This window comes from Lepisosteus oculatus, chromosome 13 (genome assembly GCF_040954835.1).
Source record: "Lepisosteus oculatus isolate fLepOcu1 chromosome 13, fLepOcu1.hap2, whole genome shotgun sequence".
Taxonomy (NCBI): domain Eukaryota; kingdom Metazoa; phylum Chordata; class Actinopteri; order Semionotiformes; family Lepisosteidae; genus Lepisosteus; species Lepisosteus oculatus.
Window position 1 is genome coordinate 21,193,361 of NC_090708.1, and position 15,514 is coordinate 21,208,874.

Here is a 15,514-nt window from a genome sequence, read left to right on the forward strand (position 1 = left end):
CTTTGTTAAATGGCTGTTGGTTATTTAACTCCAGGGGGACTGTGGTCCCTAAATATTCTTTTACATCAAGACACTGTACTACTATGTTCCCCAAAACAGCTTTCGACACAGATGAAGAACAAATATTTTAATGGACTGATGTGAAAAGGTTTGTCTGTTAGTTTTGGAAAGTGCTGAACAGTAAAGGATTATTGCAGCATTTACAACCATTGCGGAATCTTTCTGGATTAAAATGTATATAATAAAAGCTGCAGATCAAACCTCTTTAACATGGGTGGCCACACTTTCTAACCTTAAGAGCAAAGTCTCTATACACCCAGGAGACACACATCACTCTGTCCTGGATGAAAACATCTTGGGATAAGATGAAGTCCTCATTACACCGTGTCACCTTCGAATATCTCTGTGAGCATTTCTCTCAGCAGGTCCACATCCGCTACAGGATAAAAATAAAACCTTCCTTATTTTCAGTAAAAAATCATGACCAGTTTTTGTCATTTGATGAAAGTATTTTTTTACAGATGGTCTGTGGGTTTACAGACTGTTGGCAACCATCATGATCAGACACAAATGCCCTTGTGCAAAACACACAGATTGAAAGAATTGGAAAAGAGGGAGAAAAGTGAGGAAACCTTAAACAAGCAGGATTGCTGATAACTTATCCTTATGCATGTGTTTGTCATTTTTACCCCTTCAACTGGCATAGCTCATGAGCCACACCTGGGATAGCTGGAAGCTGTAGTTTGGCTCAACTTGCTCTAGAAACTGTACAAGCACCACACAAAACACTGCAACCTTCTTGAGACACATCTTAGAAGAAAGGATGTTAAAAGAGTTGCCTAGAAACAAATGTGATCCAGACAGTGTCGGCCCAAACAGCAATCAAATATAGCCTTTGTAGCCATGTACATTACTTTGACCTGAATACTGAAACACTGAAATGTTTCAATAAGAGCTTGAAGCAATCTACTGCTATTATGAATATACCCTGTTTGGATGGAAACCAGCTAGACTATGCAATATACTGTATAACGTTCCAGCACTAGAATATGAAGGACACCAAGATTTGCTGAAGAAATGGGAACAGTCCTCCAGTATTTATAGCTTAAAATTGTATACATTGACTCAGAATTTCAATGCAGCCTCTTATGGTAAAATTACTGCAAAATATATCTGTTGTTGCTCTTTCTCTTAAGAATATGGAGGGATGCATTAGTAGTTTAAACAAATTCTTCTTTCCTTAAAAAAGTGAAAAAACTTTCAGAATTATAAGCACCAGAGCATATTTTTTATCTCACTTTTAGGTGAATATTAAACAGGAGTTCAAGTGAATAGGGATTTATCAAAATCATATGAGATACAAGGTATGAGTAAAGGCGTTTGTTCCAGGTGACTCACTCACAGCACAGGTGCATCTTCTCTGACCATAATCACCTTAGTGTGTTACTGCTACACCATACACAAACCATACATTTCAAACATATTTCATTTTAAAAATACCTCTACTGCATAGCCTTTGGTGTAATACATATATATGTTCGAATTGCATGTTCTAGTGTTTTCATTTAATTTTTGTTTAGCTACAGTAAGTGAGAATGGACAGGTGAGACAGCTAGATTGGGGATTGACCTCTACGATTCAGATGTCACGGGTCCGAGCCTGTGTCATGCCAGTAGCCAGGTGTGACTTCCTCTGGGAGAAGGGCTGGGATTGGACAGCAAGAGCCCTAAAACCTTCTAGCAAAACATAACCTACTGTGACTTCCTGGGCACCAGTTCATGGAGGGACACACTTCTCCTCCTTTTGGTGCCGAGCCTTCTGGGAGTCACCGTGGAACTTGTAAGATGTCAAAAGATGACATCTCAAATCCTTAAAGGAGGGCCAGGTTGGAGGAGTCTTTCCACCAGATTGGGAGCAGGCATGTGCACTATACTAGAAGGACTAGAGATTCTAACTTCCAATTTAAAAAAAATCATCAATGAATTTATATTTTGGTGACAAATTTATAGGCTTGGTGAAAGCCTACCTTAACAATGCCACGTTACTGAAAATGAACAGTATATGGATTTTGCATTGCAGATTTTTCCCTTAGATTTCTGACCACAAGAAAAAAATACTTCTAACCTATTGAATGCACAGCCTTGAGTTTGCAGCTTATTTTGCACAAACTAAACTGCCAGCAATCGCAGCCACTGGAACTAGAAACTAAAGATACAAAAAGGTGCCTTATTAGGTTGCCTTAGTCAAATCAGATACAGCGAGGATCCCTTTGCTGAATCCAGGATGATCGTAACTGATACCACATGTTTCTAAAGAGTCTTTATCAGGGCCGTGATCAATGCCCAGGCAGCCTCAGTCTCAAAGATGAAAATCTCAAGGATGCTCTGCAAGGTCCCTTTCATTCTGCAGATTCATTTCATCTCCCTTGCCGAGTTGGCTCAATCCGTCTCACAAAGTGGAGGCGGGGGTAGCTGTGGGGTATTTTGATTTAGAAATGCGACCTATTTAATGCGCCTCTCATTCTCTCTCCTTTTTTTAGTTTGCTTTAAGTTTAGTGGAATCATTCCCAATGTTTTATCTTCCCTCGTCTGCAGAAGCAAAAGAAGAGTCACGCATTCTTCGACAGCACACATGGGCAAGCCTGGTTTTGCATAAATTTAAAATAAATATTTTGGAATGGCAATGCAAAATCTAACATTGAAATATACCATTAGTGGAGAAAATAGGGGTCTCCAATTAATTTTAACAAAGCCGATAAAGGATTCAAATGTATCAATTAGCAGGGTCTTATATAAAAATGTTATAAATATGTTCTTAAATGTTGTACAGAACATGTGTTTTATATACTGCATTCCTAAATCTACTCTCAAAAGCACTCACTGCAACATGGACAGTGACATCACATCATGTATGAAAGCAGAGCAGTGATGTCAGTATACTGGAGTAACACTAAAAATTACAACGGGGTGTTGTGTCACGTTGCCATTTAAATCGCACCCCGATCCGCTGCTGGTCTATTTTCTATATGATCCCCTCTCCAAAGAGTCAGACCCAAACATTGTCTTGCTTTGCCGTCCGGTTCATTTTTGACCTGCTACTCAAGTTATGATACTTAAACTAACGCCTTTAAGGATCATATGCACAGATCAAAATCAATAGATGATCAAAATTTCACTACTCCCCAAAATACATGATGCAAGGAACAGTAATCACCATAAAGAATGAGAAAAAACATTGGAAGGTTACAGACAAAACAGCTAAATATAATGGAGTCTGTATCCATGTTCATTTGAGTCTTTGCTTGCGATTATTTTCATGCACTCTTTTTTTAGTGGAAAAAATCTGACAGGAAACGACCATTCTTTTTGGATGGCAGCACTGATGTAAAATGAGGAATAGTGAAGGATAACCACTACACCTGATGATGTCACAACCCATCACCACCCAGTTGCAAGTTGATCATGCAACTTAAATGTTACTGCAAGAGGTTGAGTTGGTCTCTGACATCACAACAACTTGACAGTGAGATACTCCCGTGACTGTGAGCACCATAGTGTGAACCTTGGTGAATGACCATGAGCAAACCGCAATTCTGCCCATCTTCCTCAGAAACAAGAGAGGTTTAGTAGAGTTCTCAATTGTAATTTTGTCCAAATACCAAAAACTAATACACTTGAAAAATCGACACATTGAATATCAATGAATATTAAGAGTAATAGCTACAAAATACAGACGATGAGACTCTCCCATATCTAAGCATCATCTTGCAGCCAAGCTTCCAAGTCCTATGACTCTCTACATGTTCCAGTGGAAGACCTAACTACAATGTACCATTAAGCACTGATCTATTCTTTTCCCCTGCCTTCTTAAGATCATCCAATTGCCACAGAGGCAGGAGATGAAGATTAAACAAGATCAGACACTGATCCATCTTTTCCTTTTCCCACCTCTGGTCAAGCATTTTCACTTTCATATTCACCATTACGTTTTACTGCAAACAGTCAATGTTCACATGTTTGCATTCACTAATTAAGCTTATTCCAAATAAGAATATGTTTAATAATGATTAGTAGATTAACACAACTGAATATTTACTTGTCTTTTGAGCCCTAATTAATACTGATGTTTGTTCTGAGTCAGTTGTTACAAGGTTAATGACCTAAGTATTATATCTATTATATCTTATGAATACAATTGCACATTGTATTCTGATTCTGATTAACTGTTCTGATTAATTAATTCCATTGATGGCCATATGTGACTCTTTGAATTTACCATCTCCCAATTTTCCCTTACTTTTGCTTAGTACTACTTGCTAATTTCAAATAAATCACTACACTGTCCTTCCCACACATAAGGAGGGTGTCTATGATGAGGTAAAATACCAGAAGCCATACAGAAACGTTTTAAAAGAGGGATTTACATCTGCTTTCCATCATTCCATCATTTCCATCATCATCCATCATGAATGAGCATTAGGCACACCTCACAGGTGCAGTGCTTTTGGGAGTACTGTAGTCATACTGTTCAGCTCTACTTCTATCATTCCCTATCTTTTGCAATGTGCACGTGCATTACACCCAAAAAAATAGCAGGGGGAAGTGTTAGGAATTGATGGCACAGACACCTCAATGTCAAAGCAGAGAACAGAGAAAACAGCATAAAAAAATGTTGTGTTGGAGGATTAACAGCAGCGCTCAGGATCACATTTAGGCAGGGAAAGATTAACAATTAAAAGACAATCAATGGGCACAAACCACGACAGAGGAAAGAGATGTCGTATCGGAACTTTTTACAGTATTTCCAACAGGAATGTTGTTCTATTTTTGGTGTTGTGTTTTCAGAAGTTGACTTATTAGTTACAACAGAGTGTTCATTATATGGAGTTCAGTTGCCACAGCTTCAAGTTACATCTGCCAAAAATCGAGTCAGTCTGTTTGGCAATGTGCTTGTGATGCTACAGGACTCCTTTGATAAATATACTATATTGTTATCTATAGAAGCATCTCATCTTTTCTGTACATAAATGAAAAGTTATATATTTTTTTAATGCTCAACAACTGTTGGATGTAAATTACTCACTAAATCAAACTGTCAGGCTCATGAGATACGTCTTGCTAGTTGCGTGATCCGTTCTTAAGTTTCAGTTCAGATTGTTACGCAAACCCCCCTTCTACAAAGTGCGACACACTTTTAATAGTTTCATTTTCATCGGCGTGACAATCTTTCTTAGCGATTCCGAACATGGACCGTGACTCCTGCATGACTTAGATCCAAATTCTCCATGACAGCCTCCCAGTCTTGCTCAGAGCTTTACATTCAGCGTGCTGATGAGTAAACTCCATCATGTTAAGAACATAAACAGGCACTTGCCTAATTCCTTAAAACAAGTAAAATAAATAAAGAGCAATAGAGACTGTGTGACACAGTATACAGTATGTGCAGTGGCTCAGTTATATATTTGTATACATGACGCAGAAATATTTTTGGCCTCCAATTGTGATCTGAACCCCACTTTGTTCCTAGGAGCTCCATTGACAAAGGGACATTACCAACTGAAATAAGGGGTGCAAAGGCTGCAATGCTGATGTCTTCATATTGGGGTCCAGTAATGAGGTGTTGGAAGGTATTGAATAACTCTCTCTGAAATGACGACCAATGTTTTGCTTTTTGTTTAGAGATTGCTCTTTCAGTCAACACGATATTGGTAAAATGGCTTTACGATGCTGAAATCCAAGCTAATGGACCAGATGCTCCTCTATTATCCCTTTATCAAGCAGGATGTCACAGGACTGCCAAGGAATCATACAAAACTGCTTGCAGCCTATCCATTTTGTTTTTACTAATCTCCTTGGAGATGTTATTTTAGAAAGCTCTCAGTTAATGGATCACCTTAGCAAAGTTGTTGCGGACAGCTGCCTACCAGGTCTCCAAAGGCGTGAAATTTTTCTCTTTAGGTGTTCATTGGAAAGAAAACAGGTTGAGCAGAGAAACACAGGTACACACGAACAAGTCCCCAGTCTAGCACAAATATAAACAATATATCTATCCTCTCTGCTCTTATCTGTAGCAATTAACTATTAACTGCTATAAACAAAAAGATGCTGAAATCATTTTACAGATGAACCAGGCTATACATTTCTTTGAATGATCGACAGAGTATGTTTTTCAATAAGCATACATAAATCATAAAATATCAGTTAATTAAACTGTAATACATTACCGGGAAGCAAATATGTACTAAGGAAAAACATTTATTTCTCCTGTTTTTAAAGGCTCTATTCAGCTATGCAAACCAATTTTCTTTTCTGTTTAAATGTATCAAAAATATTTCAACAGAAACTGCTAGTTAGTGTCACATACCTTGATTAGTATGGTATCAAGTTCTGCTTTATTACAAAAAAAAACAGTCCTATATATTTTTCTCCTTTTCGAAAAATGAGAAGCAAATTCTTTTCCTTTGCCCTGTACCAACGCTCCCTCGTTTGCAACGTTGACACTTTCCAAGGCGATGCTACCCTGTGTCATGCTGTGGTCAGTATTTAGGTAATTTACTGTTCTGTTTCTATAAGATCATTAGAAACTAAATACCAGAAACAAACCCTAAAAAAGAAAAAAACATCTTAAAAAATTCACAGAGACGAAAAAAATGTTGCAGCTCAAATGCAGACAGCTGCTGATTCAAACTGACACAGATGACATCCCACCGGTGGGTATCCACAGATCTTACCAGTAGTGGAGTGCAGGCTCTCCAGACTCCAGTACCTGGACAGGACACCTCGGATGCCTCCCACCCCGCCTCCCAGACCCCCTCCAGGGCTGCTGTCCGAATCCGAGCCCGGGGAGAGCCCGGAGCTGCCACTGCTGCTGCAGCTCCCGCCTGGCAGCGCGCTGCTCCCTTCGGCACTCTGCTGGGTCCGCATGTGGCCCGAGACCGCAGAGAAGCTCTCGCCAGCTGTGCTTGCTCTCCCTCACCGTCCCAGCCAAGCTCGCCCAAGTGCTGCTTGGCACAGCTGTCTGTGAGCCACTGGGCGTTTAGCCTCTCTGGCTCTTGCTGGTTGCGCTGCACTCACTCACTCAGACACACACTCTGACATCACTGGGGGCCCTCTGAGGGGGGAATCGGGCGCTGCCTGTCTTATCGGCATTGCTGAATTCGCTGCAGATGCTTCATTTAGCACAGAGCCGATTACAGCCTGGCGCTGAAAACAGCCACCCTCCATCTCTCTCAGCCTCCTTCTCCACCCCCCTGTCCAATTCTTGTTTTCAAGAATTGAAGCAGGTAGAAAAGCAGGGTCACCTGGTGAGACAAGTTGAAATGTTAGAGCTTTGGAGGAGCCTTGGATATTTAACCCAATGGCCAGACACAGCTTCAGAAACAGTTAGCAGTAAATGACACTCACGCTGTTCCAAAAGCCTGCTGCTGAATAATTCCCCTGTAATTGTACCAAGTCTTTTATTGACTGAGAGTGATGCCAGACCAGGCCTAAATGTTTTGTTAAGGGCTCTTTGGCCTTAATGTGAACAAACCAAACCAAATCCTGGTTTTAAATTCCAAGTAGTTTCATAAGGATCAAGTTTTTATGGGGCAGGCTTTAAGCATTTGCATCCTGTCCATTAAAATAAAACTATTAGAACATAAAGCACAGCTCTTTACTAACAACAGGACCCAAAACCTAATGTTTAATAAAAAACACAACACAATAAACATAAAGGCTAGAAACTGATCAAAACAATGTGGTTGAAAGGTTTCAGATGATCACTTAAAATCAGTTTTCTGCTCCTCTGAACAACCTGCTCTCAATTTTACAAACACATAAACCCACCACACCCATTTGAAAACACTGCTGACCACCGCAGTTGCAGGATGTGTGTTTCCGGTAAGCTATCCTTTTAAAAAAATGCTGTCTCTCTCCACAGCTACTGAAGGATAAAGTTGGACCAATGTGGTGTGATGTATCCCATTTCCAAAATGAACTGTGAACACATCTTTTTCAAAGGCCACATGAACATGAGGACTGTCTCTTTATGTGGCACACATGCAATTAACTAGAAAAAGCTGAAACAATTTATTTGAATGTTACTACGAAGTGGCTTAATTATCTCTTTACACCAAAAGCTGCATCTCCATTGTATCAAGTGCTATAAATTATGCTTAAACCAAATCTCTTGACTTCTTATGCACAGGTTATGTCAGTTGTACAGGGCCCTATTAAGCATTATACTTGTGGCGAGAATATATTGAGTAGAAGTTATGAAGACATTGTAGAAACATTATGCAGAAACACTCATATAAAGTGTTACAGAAAAGCAAAAAAAGAAATCAAACAGAAAATGAATCTATATTTGGGAAGGAGACAGAATCCCACATCGGTTCTCCCACTTTTGTGTCTGAAAACTGAAAGATAGCCACGTGCCATGAACTTCCACACAAAATTCCTGAAATGTTTGTTGCTCACAACTAAACCTACAGCCAGCTCAGCTCAGCTCAATAACACTCCAAAGACAAAAGACAACGCCAAAGGCAACAGAAAAACACTAAAATATAAATAATGCTTGCAGCCTTTTTTTAAATTATCTTGATATATAAAAGGTGTTTCTGAGATTTGCCCAGATAAAACACAACTCTTTAAATTACATTAATCCCATGAAATGAAAAGTGTTTCCTTTCAGGAGCATGCACCTGAACGTGGAAGATGTACCTCAGCCTTTGGTGCTGATTTCCTACGGCAATCCAGAAATAAAGGAAAATTAAATATTTTAAAGCTTAAGCAAATAAATAAAATAATGTGCCAACTGAATTTATTCCAATGTATCATCTTGAAAATTAAAGAAGCCATCCTTCATAGGCAGGACGCCACACTTTTACACTTCTCTTAATAGAACTGAAGCCAGCAACACTTGCTCAATCCTTTCTGTGCTCCTCCACTGAAAACTGAAATGTTGCAATTTCCGAGGGCTCCTGTCAAGAGGTCTTTACAAAAGCTGAGCAGAAAGGTGGCTCTTACCTGAGATACAATGCCTTTGAAGTGTGTGTGAAAATACCATGCGAGGAAAGGCAAAAGTCAGCTTATTTGTGTTCGACTCAGTATCTGCACAAATATGTGACAAGAAGGCTGGGGCCAAGCCAGATGACTAATTCATGGGAGCTGCGACCTCGCGTGGGCTACACTTCATCAAGGAGAAGAAAGGAATGTTCTGTTTCTGGACTGTAAATACCACAAAAGACAACATTGAGCATTTTGGCTTGGCAGCATGGAAGAAAAAAGTCTAATAACAAGAGCGAATGAAACACAGCTACTTTTTAGATGGTCAGTAGCAATATGCATGCTGTAATGTGCAGGGCATAAGGATTGCGATGGCCCATGGGACAGTGTTTGTTGGTGTCAGGCAGGAGAGCTTATTTTATGGGGCTAGTGGAAAAACATTGTGCGTGCTTTCACGCTGTCAGAGACACCAAATCGCCATCCTTCAACTTGATAAATCTCTTTTATTGTTCTCAACTGAAAACAAGAGTCAAAGTTTGAAACTAGTTGAGAAATAAATGAAAGGGGTATAAAAAACCTACAGCTCCAAAAGCCGTTAATTTTTTTCTTTTGCTTTTCATTCATTTATAGAATAAAACCCTAGACACTGATGTCATCATAACTGCCTTCCAGCGCCAACAGGTTGCTGTCTGAACCCTTTCCATTCCTTCCCCAGAATAACCACAGGACTGAGGCCACTGTGGACTCTTGTGTCACTTGGCATGCTTGAACTTGTAATTTCATCATCATTTATTTCATCAACAGATATCTGTTCATCAACAGATATTTCACGATTTCAAGATAGAAAGAATTTGCCCTAACTTGAAAAAGCTAATCAGAAAACAAAACCATGGAGCTGAAAAAAATAAATGTAGAAAAAGGTTCAGTCTGATATCCTTTCATTCTAAACTCACTGTTGAATGTAGGCTGTCGTTTGCTGCCTGAGAGTGAGAGTCTCTATTATGGTTCTGTGTGTGAGCTTGTTAAAAGGAATAACAGCCTCTGCACTCCCCTCAATACCCCAGGTCTCACAGTGAGTTTTCAATGTTAACTATGGGGGATTTCAGAAGACACGGTAGGCTCAGTGAATAAAGAAGAGATGGCTCTTAAACTGGGGGGTGGAAGTAAAGAAAAAAAGATTTGGGAATTCTAAATTTCTAAAAGCACAGAACAACATTCTGACAGGCTATGCTTAAAAAAATGCAGCACTTGAATTCAAAATCTGAAAGCAAGCTGTCTCTGTTTCTCAATATAAATACTAAGGTCACCCAGTACCATGCTCCTTGTAGTGACAGAGTAGAACCGCCTTTTGACTCATATTAATCTTAATATTCATTGAACTTCAACAATGTGTGTTACTGTGAACGATGTAGTGTCCGTGTCTGTGTGTAGGCGTGTCTTTGGGGTCGCAGGTCAGGACAAGAGCTATCTTAATACCGATCGCCCCACGACTGTAACACAACCCATGCGGCAATCGGGGCACTGTGGGGGGCTCTGTTGTGTAATCTAGGCAGGGGAATTACATTAAAGAGCAGTCTAGGGGACATTGAGAGCAACCCGCTCCTCCCACACTACATGCTAATAAGACACAAAGATGTGCTCTGTATTCTCTCTGGGTCATAGGCTGCTATCAGGCTCTAGTGAAAGAAAACGTCTCAGAGGGAAGAGAAACATTGTAAATTAGATGTTTAATTACTGTCACACAAGGTCACCATGTCCCAGGGGAGCAGATTGAGAGGCTTCTGAGTCTGCCAGACCTCGAAGGAATGTTGCTGCCCCTTCCTCATCATCTCTGACATTGAGAGGAGAGAGGGGGGCTGGGGACAGTGGTGTGTGCATGGGGGTGTAGCTGAAGTATTCATGACCATACTGCTGCATACGTTTAAAACGTAATAATTATGCAGTGAACCTGAGGGTATGCATCCTGTGATTTTATTAATTTCTTGATAATGCAAGCTTTAAAGTCTCTTTTCCTTAAACCTAAGGAAAGTTCCCAGGTGCTAAAGAAGCTTAAAAGTTTGCATCTGACTACATGCCTGTGAATGTTGTTAATATTGCACAACAAAGGCTTGTTAAAAGTTACCTCATATATTATACAGTACATTTTTTCTAGACGTTTCCAGGACACAAAACAAAAAATGGTTGCAAACGAGAGGAGGCCCACAAGCCTTGACCATCTTGCTCAGCTGGTAGCTTAGTGAATCTTTAAATAAATTTCATCAAGGCACTGAGTCCAGTCTTTGGTCTTGACCTCTACCTTTTTAAAGCTATGTCTGCTTTATTGGAGATGCAGATGCGGGTTTTGGGGAGCCAGTGGTGAGGATTCCCCAGATGACAACACATACTGTAACTGGAGAAGTCCCACAGTGTTCCACTGGGCTTCAGGTGGCCAACGTGTCCTCAGTTTTGTTGCAAAATAGCAAACCCTAGGTCTCTCCAAGTGCCAGCAAGCTTACAAAGCTGTCAGCACTATCACTCATTCAGTTCATGCTTGCTGGTCGGTACGGCTCTGTGTAGCTGGTGATATTTCAAAGGATAGGCAGGAGGAGAGTGTTCAGAATCCATCTTCTCTGCCTTGGAGGTGCAGAGGTCACAGGGTCACAGAGGTCACATATGATTAACAATTGGGTGATTCCAATACAGAAGCATAAAAAATTCTGATTAATTTTTAAAGTAGTGTATACTGTAGAAGTGGAGTAGATAAATTGACATACTGACCCCTAACCATTAATTTGCTTTGTTTCAGGGCTTTACTATGATAACTTACGACCACATTTAAGCTTTGTTTCAGTAACTGTTCAATGTAATAATAATAATAATAATAATAATAATAATAATAATAATAATAATTGGTTATACTTTAAGAGCGCTTTTCTGGACACTCCACTCAAAGCGCTTTACAGGTAATGGGGACTCCCCTCCACCACCACCAATGTGCAGCCCCACCTGGATGATGCGACGGAAGCCATAGTGCGCCAGAACGCTGCCCACACATCAACTATTAGTGGAGAGAAGAACAGAGTGATGAAGCCAATTCATAGATGGGAATTATCAGTAGGCCATGATTGGTAAGGGCCAGTAGGAAATTTGGCAAGGACGCTGGGGTTACACCCCTACTCTTTTTTTGTAGAGAAACACCCTGGGATTTTTAATGACCACAGAGAGTTAGGACCTCGGTTTTATATCTCATCTGAAGGTTGGTGCCTTTTTACAGTATATTGTCACTATACTGGGGCATTAGGACCCACATGGACCACAGGGTGAGCGCCCCCTGCTGGTCCCACTAACACCTCTTCCAGCAGCAACCTTAGTTTTTCCCAGGAGGTCTCCCATCCAGGTACTGACTCACACAGGCTCACACCTGCTGAGTTTTAGTAGGTTACCAGTTGTGAGTTGCAGGGTGATATGGCTGCTGGCATGTTTCTTAACCAAAATTAAGAGGTCCCCCTACTGGACACTGAAAACAACTTTTGGGCAATACACTTTCAAAGCTTAAACGCAATTACAGTAGCTCAGGGAAGATTAGTCCACATAATGAAGGCAATGAATCCTGAATGTCCAGAATTTTACAGAATCTCATGCTTGACAAGATTGTTTTTAAACATTGCTTTTGCCTATCTGCAAGCACAGAGCTGATATCAGGACTCTGATATCAGGAGTCTTTTTCAGTAAGCCAGTCCATTGAAGGTTATCCACACAGACAACAATTAGCCAAGAATAATTAACCTAGCTAGTATGTCTTTGGGGAGGTAGGAGGAAGCAGAAAATGGATACGGACCCAGGGACAAAAAAGCAAACTCCACACCGAAAGAGCCCTGGCTTACTATCAAACCTGTGACCTAAGAGCTGTGAGGCTGCCATACTAACCATCAGGCTGCTCCACTGACTTGGAATCAATGCAGGAGTTTTTCAATCAGTAACAGACAGCAGCAGCTTAACACCCAGAGCAATAAAAGAAATCCTTATGAGAAAGTGTTTAGAAACTCCACATTTCTTATCAGTTGTGTACTTCATAAAGGACATTTTAAATTCTAACTGCAAGGGTAAAGTAAACCTAAAAGCAGCTCATCCACAATTGCAGAATGTGCCTTCTGACATGACATGAACACAACAGACAATGAACAACGTACTTTGTCCTGAGTGACACTAGTACAGAACAGTATCAAACTGTACAGGAGGAGAGAACACCTGCCAGTCAGGCATGGCTACCTGATAAGATGCAATGCTACAGATGGTACTTCAGATCCTGTGACCCTGAGGAGGAAGGAATAGGCTCACAGAGGTATTCAGGCCATAAGCACCAGGACATGAAGAAATGTACTTCTCTGCTCATCTTCTTCAGTGCAGCAGGTAGAGAGGGCAAAGAGAGACCCAGAGCAGTACTCACCTGGATAGGAGATTCGCCTCCGCCAGCCCAAGCAGTCCAGGCCAATTGGGGTACTCTGGGAGAAGCAATGGTCCTTCAGGGGCAGAGTGGGAAAGGGCACTGCGGGAGTCAGGGACAGGCGTGCTCTGACCTTAAAAGCAAAAGAAAAAAAACAGAAACATGCCAGTGAGATCTCTTTTTATTTTTTACACTGAGAAAATCACCAGGCAAAAGCCTTGTGCAGAAATTGTACCTTTTTACATTCTAATGAAAGGGAAGGAAATGTAATCTGTTATACAGATTCCCGTTTTTTAAGAAGCTGCACAACTGCAATTTGAAACAAACTCTGAGAAGCGCCTGTAGCAGTTTTCTCAGACGTCTGCAGGGAGCTGTTGGAGTCTGTTGCTGGACCACTCTTTGTGCTAGCGAGGAGAGTTAGTCACAGTCTTCAGAAAATCACGCGGCGAAGGCTGAAGGAATTTCTCATCTTCGGAGTTCAGTCAAGAAAGACAGAAGATCTTGCAAGAAGGTTGGCCAAGCAGACAGGGCCCGAGGAAAAAGCACAGGAAGTCACAGAGAGTAGGAGGCAAAGAGCCAAGGGAGATCAGAAGCAAAGGTGAAGGCAGAGTATGAAAAAACAACAACAGCAGAAGAAGGTCTTGAAGAAGCGAGAGCGCAGGTGGTGGGGAAGAGGGCTGCAGGAGCCCTGCCAGCGTCTGGAGATGGTATCTTACTTTCTCCAGCTCCTCAGGCAGCTCCACAGCCAGCCTGCCCATGCTGCTCTGCACCTCCCTGGCCCTCTTCCTCTTGCGTTTCTTCTCCTCCTCTATCCACAGGTCATCCGAGCAGTAGCGCCTCCCCTTGGCCTTCCTGCCTTCCCCAGCAGCGAGCGGCACCTCCCCCCGCCTGTGCAAGGGCAGGGTCCAGCTGCCCAGGTCAGAGAGAGGTCTCGGCACAGGCGAGGTCTGCGCGAGGCGCTTGGTTCTCAGCATGGCCACCTGATCAAGCACCCTTTTTTCTGGTGTCGCTGGGCTTGCTGGTTTACTAACGTCCTGCACAGGCATTAGGTGGAAACTGTGAGCATAAACGAATCTGTAAATTTTTTATTATTTTCATCTGGATGTGAATGGGAATAAAATGTAACCACAGACATTCAACACAAATAGATCTCTAATCTTAAACATTTCATTTAATCATTACCTTTAACCTTTCACAAATTTGCCTGAAGTACATTTAATTGTGTGATTTGTTCCCCATAATACCATTTTTTTAACACATCCTCCATCTGCTAAAGTATTTCAGGCACTGGTTTGAAATGATCATGTACATTCAGTGGATAACTTCACTTAACGGATGCGCCTTAGTTCCATTCTCTAGCTTTATGTGTGTGTGAACTTACACTTGTACACCACTAGATAGCGCCGGCAATTTACAATTTATAACGCTCCATACACATGCGCAGTGCAGTTAAAGCCTAACACACACAAAATAAATTCCTTAAGGAGCTTGCTCTGTCAGATCACAAAACTCTGGGGAGAGAGACAGCAGCAAAAAAGCTGACTCCACTTATTTCATTCCTCCTTATCCATCTTGAAAAGGAAAGAACAGTGAAAGATGAAGGGGCTTATTGTTTGAAAAGGGAACAGATTGCCATAGCCAGTAAATATGGGCACACAGTGGCAGGGCTGCTAGACAGCTAGGTACTGTATAGAGGGAAGATGGATTGAGTGCGAGAGCCAGCTATTCATGCTCATCCATGACTGGACAGGGGCATTAAAGAGAAGAGTGAGCACTTTCAAGGCTCTGACAGAAGACAGGCTCTCTCTCAACAGGAGCACGTTTCTCAAGTCTGCCACGATGGTCAACGTGAACAACAAAGACTTCTTTTTTAGAGATACAGAGGATTTCATAGTGTGTGATTAACAGTGTGGAACTAGGTACACTTACAGTATCAGTACAAACAGAAGATTGTTTCTAAATGTATGCATTCAAAATACCTTTCCCAATTTTCCTCCTGGATTATGCAGTTAAAACAGAATATAAAACTGCTTTGATCATTTGTCCCAATTCACTGCTATCCACAATTTGGTTTTATTAACATAAACTACACTGTACATAACTG

At 41.2% G+C, this 15,514-nt stretch overlaps 1 protein-coding gene across 15 annotated transcripts in view; it reads right to left on the reverse strand.

The window, feature by feature from the left end:
* Positions 1-15,514, reverse strand: part of arhgef4 (Rho guanine nucleotide exchange factor (GEF) 4) — a 143,153-nt gene that overhangs the window by 49,535 nt on the left and 78,104 nt on the right. For 10 of the 15 annotated variants that reach the window (XM_069197323.1, XM_069197331.1, XM_069197321.1 and 7 more), the window contains 2 exons: positions 14,127-14,444; positions 13,414-13,543 (listed from right to left, as the gene is read on the reverse strand). In XM_069197323.1, coding sequence (XP_069053424.1) covers positions 13,414-13,543; positions 14,127-14,444 — 448 coding nt within the window. Of the gene's footprint in view, positions 1-6,730; positions 7,301-13,413; positions 13,544-14,126; positions 14,445-15,514 lie in introns of those variants that run through there. The other 5 variants (XM_069197333.1, XM_069197332.1, XM_069197330.1 and 2 more) reach the window with 4 other exon arrangements.